The 5,347-nt window shown below is 34.1% G+C and overlaps 1 protein-coding gene across 1 annotated transcript; it reads left to right on the plus strand.

The window, feature by feature from the left end:
* Positions 1 to 3,546: 3,546 nt before the first annotated feature.
* Positions 3,547 to 5,347, plus strand: LOC139431206 (protein winged eye-like). The gene is made up of 5 exons (XM_071198843.1): positions 3,547 to 3,852; positions 4,049 to 4,399; positions 4,447 to 4,796; positions 4,857 to 4,872; positions 5,198 to 5,347. Exons 1-5 carry the CDS (start codon positions 3,547 to 3,549, stop codon positions 5,345 to 5,347), a joined length of 1,173 nt encoding a protein of 390 aa, XP_071054944.1.

A 5,347-nucleotide genomic window follows, 5' to 3' on the forward strand; every position in this document is an offset into this window, starting at 1 on the left:
CTCAAATAGACAAGAACTGATTGGGAAACTCAGAGCGCGCTTCACCGAAAACTTTAACGTCGATATCTTCCTAAACATTTCCAGTAACTGTGCGTACATTGTGATGCTTGATCGTCTGGATACAAACTCCCCTCTCGTAACGGCCCCGATCAACGGCACCAAACGATGATGCAAATAACAGAGATCTTACCTACTGAGCCTGGCTACATATAGCAACCATCAGATTCATCAACCGCCGAGCAGGAGAACGAATACAATAACATCTCATAAAATCATCTTCAAGTAATATATGCTAATGTCAACAGCTTCAACAACAAAAACATCTAATCCTTAATTGTTTACAACAAAATTACAGTTATGTAGCCCTACTTACAGAAACCGAACTGAAGACAGATCATGCCATTCAATACAGAAACTGGCGCTTCCAAATTACAAAAACTAGAGGAGGTGCAATTATGATAATCTTCCATAAATAATACTTACAATGAATGCCTACACGGTTCTAGCAGTATTTCAGATTTAATAACTTGATCTTGTTTAGCATACCTGAAAAGATTAAGCAGGATCTAAGCTCAATTGCTTCGGAGATTGGGAATGCTATTGTCACTGGTCAAAGCAGATATTGACGCTGTGCATAGATTGCCCATGCGAAATCACTCCGATTCCTTGTGTGCTCCTGTGAAGAATGTAATCATTAAATTCACATCTCGTATTACACGTGATCGATTTTTCACTTGTGCAAAGTCATATCGAAAGAATAGTGATAACCCCTCGTCTGGCATAAAGATACAAAATCTGACAGATAATTTATTTATTAATGTACACGGTTTTTAATGCAGATCTGTTTAAGAAAGCTAAACAGCTGGGTCGTGAAAACAATTATAAATATATACGGATTAAAAACAGTGTTGTTCATGATAGCAGAGATGATAGATCGAAGTTGTTGATTATAAAATTTCCTGCTAATTTGTTAAAACTTTAAGTTAAGATCTTTTGTTGATTATCATTTAATTTCTATGGCCTGGTCTTTTTATTATCAAAACGTCCGTGGTCTATGTACGAAAACCACTAAGTCCCCTCGCACACCAACGCTAAACGGCTACAACGATACTGTAGTAAACAGAAAAAAAAGGTTTTGTTTTTTATAAAAGAGCCTGTTCTTTAGGTTCTTCAGAAATTTGTTTTTTTTTCCAGAAACATTGTTTTTTTTACAATTTAATCCAGGAAGGCAACGAGCATTACTAAGATATCTGTTTTTGATTTTATCTGGTTCGCGCTGGTTAACACGAATTCTTTTAGTTTTGATTTATTCGATGTTTATTAATTATTTATATTAGACGATGAATACGGCGTGTACGGTCGCGAACCGTACATTGCGCGCAGTGTGCATTACGCAATTTTCAGTGCGTGCGAAGACTTCGGTCAGCAACGTTTGTTAATTTACTTACCCTAATTAAGTAAAATAAAAGGAAAATTAATTTATTAATTGAAAGAAAAATTTCATCTTTAATTGAGATTAAACACATATATTTATATTATTATATACTATAGCTCTTATATTATATATTTTAAGTTTACAAATTCATATATCTGGAAGAAAGCTACAAATTTTTGGAAGATGATGATTTCGAAAAACATAAATTCCAGGAAGTAGATCAATGGTACAATGAATTTCAACAACATACATATACAGGCTGTCCCGTATCTTCCGCATCAGAGCATTATACGGTTGTAGGATACATTATTCTGAACCGATCTTTCCAATAAAATTTTTTCGAAATGTTTATAATAACCGCACGGGAACTGTTTAAACGAACTGTTTTTCGTCCAATCAACAGATCGCCAATCAGACTCAGGTAATCGGTGCCACCTTCGGCCGGTCCACTTCGCCGATGATAACTCGTTTCCCACGTGTACTCACCAATAGATTCGACACGGAAAGAGAAATAAACTTTTTCGGTGACTCAAAGTCGTCCGCTATTGGACAATAGCGGATAACTTTAAACTGTTCCCGTGCGGTTATTATAAACAAAAAATTTCGAAAACATTTTATTAGAATGAGCGCTTCAGAATAATGTATCCTACAACCGTACAATGCTCTGATGCGGAAGATACGGGACAACCTGTATAGCTTTACACAATGGTAAAAACTCATCGCTTTGATCGGATAACATTACAAGGAATATTTTAAGAAGATTGGATGATGAGGTACATATATACATAATAAAAATCTTTAATTATTGTATCAAGAACAGATATTTTCCTAAAGAATGAAAAATGGGAAACAATAATTTGTATTCCTAAAAAAGACAACGACTTACTCTCTCCGAGGGATTACGGACCAATTACTCTATTATCCGTGATCGAAAAAACCTTTGAAATTGTTATAAAGAACAGATTACTGTCTGTGGTCAATTCGTTCATTCCACCATATCAGTTTGGATTTAAATCAAAAATGTCCACTACTCACCCTTTAAGATTCTAACGTCAAACTTATTTAAGCAAAACCGGCAGAAGAAAATTCGGCATTACGTTTAGATACCAAGAAGGCATTTGACTCAGTGTGGCATAAAGGTCTTCTATTTAAACTGGCAAGAATGAACGGTTCACCATCCTTAATATTATTAATAAACAGTTTTTTGTCTGATAGAAAACTACGAGTAAGAATGAACACAAAATAGAAATTTTTATACTAAATCGCAGTCATTTATAAAAGTCCATATTTATGGACTATTGTATCAACATTGAAGCATGGCACAACATTTTAATATCAAAATGTTCCCTTTAGAATCGAACGAAGAATGTAGCTACATCTAGATTATCCGTCAATGTATACACACCTGTCACTTCTCCAGTCGCTTCGGATTATGGACAGGAAATTCAAATATGCGAAGATTGGGGGTATTTATTAGACTGTTCTTATACTCAAAATAAGCACATATTCTCAACATGCTGCTTAAAAAATCACAGATTAACTGTAAATATATTCAGGCTTTTCTAAATTTATATACTATCGAAACTTACTTGAGGATATAACAGCTAATAAACACTTAAAAAGACAATAAGAATACAATAACAGACATAACCATAAGAAACTATTCACAACTAAAACACTTAAAAACGACTAAACTGAATATCGGGAGAAACAACAAGAATTAGTTAAGTTAAAATGGAAGAAGCAATCGAATGATCATAAAGAGTGTTCGAAGAAACACCATAAGTCAAGGGAGAAATGTATCGATGATAAAGTTAAAATTAACGATCAGAAAAAGATTGTTGATGACGAAATCGGTGATAGATTATACCCACCTCCCCTTATTTTAGATAAATTCGATCACCATGACGAACAGCGAATAATAAACAATGATTTATTAGAACCACCGATGCTTTGTGCCGTAACCGATGAAAAAAATTTTGAGAATTTCCAAGATGTTAATAAAAATAATAATAGCATTGTTTTACCCCAGATTTAAATGATTCTAGTCCGGAAAACTCTTCGTCAAAAAAAAAAAGAAAAGGTGGGAGGCCCAAAAGTTCATTACTATCATGGAGTTTATCGACCACGTTTTAGCGGCTAAACAAAGGCTACTTGAAAACAGTACCTTTTCGGATACCCCGGTGAGATTAATCGAGGAATCCAATGAACACAAGAAGGAGAAGAATCAAAAAATAGTGGAGAAATGTAAAATAAGGTCGAAATTGAAAACTAAACCTATGATTAAGTGTTATCGAAATGATGACGACGATGATGAAATTGAGGATAAGTTTAAGGAAGATAAATTTAATGAAAATAAACTTAATGAAAATAAGTTTAATGAAGATAAGGTTAAAGACAAATTGAAACAAGAAAATGTTGGTGCAAATCTTCAAAAAAATGTTAAAATGAAATGAAGGAGATTGACTATCGTTGTCTATTAAAACCGGATGATTTGTATAAAAAGAGAGTTTTAACAGCAATGGGAGGGTTATTTTAAGCGGGAAAATTAAAAGCGATTGAACCGCCCTACGTTTACTCCATAACTTTGGACAGGGACTTTTTTTATTTTAGATTTTGGAAGTTTATCCAAGAAACGAAGAAGAATTAACGGTCGGAACAAGAGTTGTTGCTTATAGCAGTCAAAAATATCGTTGCCTTTATCCCGGAAGTGTGGCAGAACGAGATTCATCTACCTCAACATTTCTTTCTGTCTATTTCGACGACGGCGATAACGGAAAAATTGCATTGAAAGACATCCGATTACTCCCTTCGGATTATCCCTTCATGAAATATGATCCAAATTCTTTATCGAGCTTAAGCAAGCGTAAAAGAAGAACGTTAACAACAGAAGATTCGAGCGGAAAAAATTCAACTCCACCAACACCCAATCAAAAATTCAGGATCATTTCGAAATCCAGGAGAGTCACCAAACGGATTCCTCGACGTTACATAATATTAATGATGACAAGGATAAAAAGGAAATGGAAAACCAAGAGATTGAAAAGAAGGAGCGAAAACATCGGTGTACCGAGGAAAATTGTCAACACAAAAATAGGAAGCTTAAGAAACACAAGAAACATCTTCATAGAGACGAGAAAAGCGATGAAAAAAATATTGAAGTACTCAAAATTTCTAATGAAGAAATCGATTTCGATTCGAAGAAAAGTTTCGAAAAAATTGATTCGAAAGAAATTAATGAAGAAAAAGATATTAATGATGAAAATGATTTTAATGTAGAATTAGCAGATGATGTGGTTGCAAATCCCGAAGATGAAATTACCATGGAGAATATCGAGGATACTTTGGATGAAAGCAGCAGGTATTTCGAAATAGACTAGCTTAAACAATTAAAAATAAAAATAAATTAATTAATTATAAGTACGAAGGCTTTCACGGCGGGTGTTAATTAAACTAAAATTAGAACTAACACTAGCACTATCACTAGAACTAGCACTAGACCTAGAACTAGAAACTTTCGGGTTAAGCCGTGCGTTTTTTGAAAAAATGTTTGACGTTTCGGATGCCATGTTGCAACCTTCTTCAGAAACCAGTTCGAAGTGTCACTTCGAACTTGTTTTCTGAAAACATTTTTTCGAAAAACGCACGGCTTAACCCGAAAGTTTCTAGTTCTAGGTTTAGTATTAGTTCTAGTGATAGTGCTAGTGTTAGTTCTAGTTTTAGTTTAAATTAATTAATTAACTATTTTTTCGTCGATTTCAGCTTTTCTTTTCGACTGCAAGTTCAGATCGAGCCTATATTGGAGAGATTTTAGGCAATGCGAATTGCCATGTTCGATGGCATTATTACCCAGAAGAAGCAACCGAATACGATATTAAGTTCCAAATTCCCGTAAGAATTAATTTATTTTAA

Source organism: Onthophagus taurus, chromosome 8, assembly GCF_036711975.1.
Source record: "Onthophagus taurus isolate NC chromosome 8, IU_Otau_3.0, whole genome shotgun sequence".
NCBI classification, from domain to species: Eukaryota; Metazoa; Arthropoda; class Insecta; order Coleoptera; family Scarabaeidae; genus Onthophagus; species Onthophagus taurus.

Excerpts from the sequence above, each read along its gene's own strand:
- LOC139431206 (XM_071198843.1), top strand. The coding sequence starts at position 3,547 with ATGGAGTTTATCGACCACGTTTTAGCGGCTAAACAAAGGCTACTTGAA. Across the intron at positions 3,853-4,048 it reads ACAAATTGAAACAAGAAAAT|ATTTTGGAAGTTTATCCAAG; the intron begins GTTGGTGCAAAT and ends TTTTTATTTTAG. Across the intron at positions 4,400-4,446 it reads TCATTTCGAAATCCAGGAGA|GATAAAAAGGAAATGGAAAA; the intron begins GTCACCAAACGG and ends AATGATGACAAG.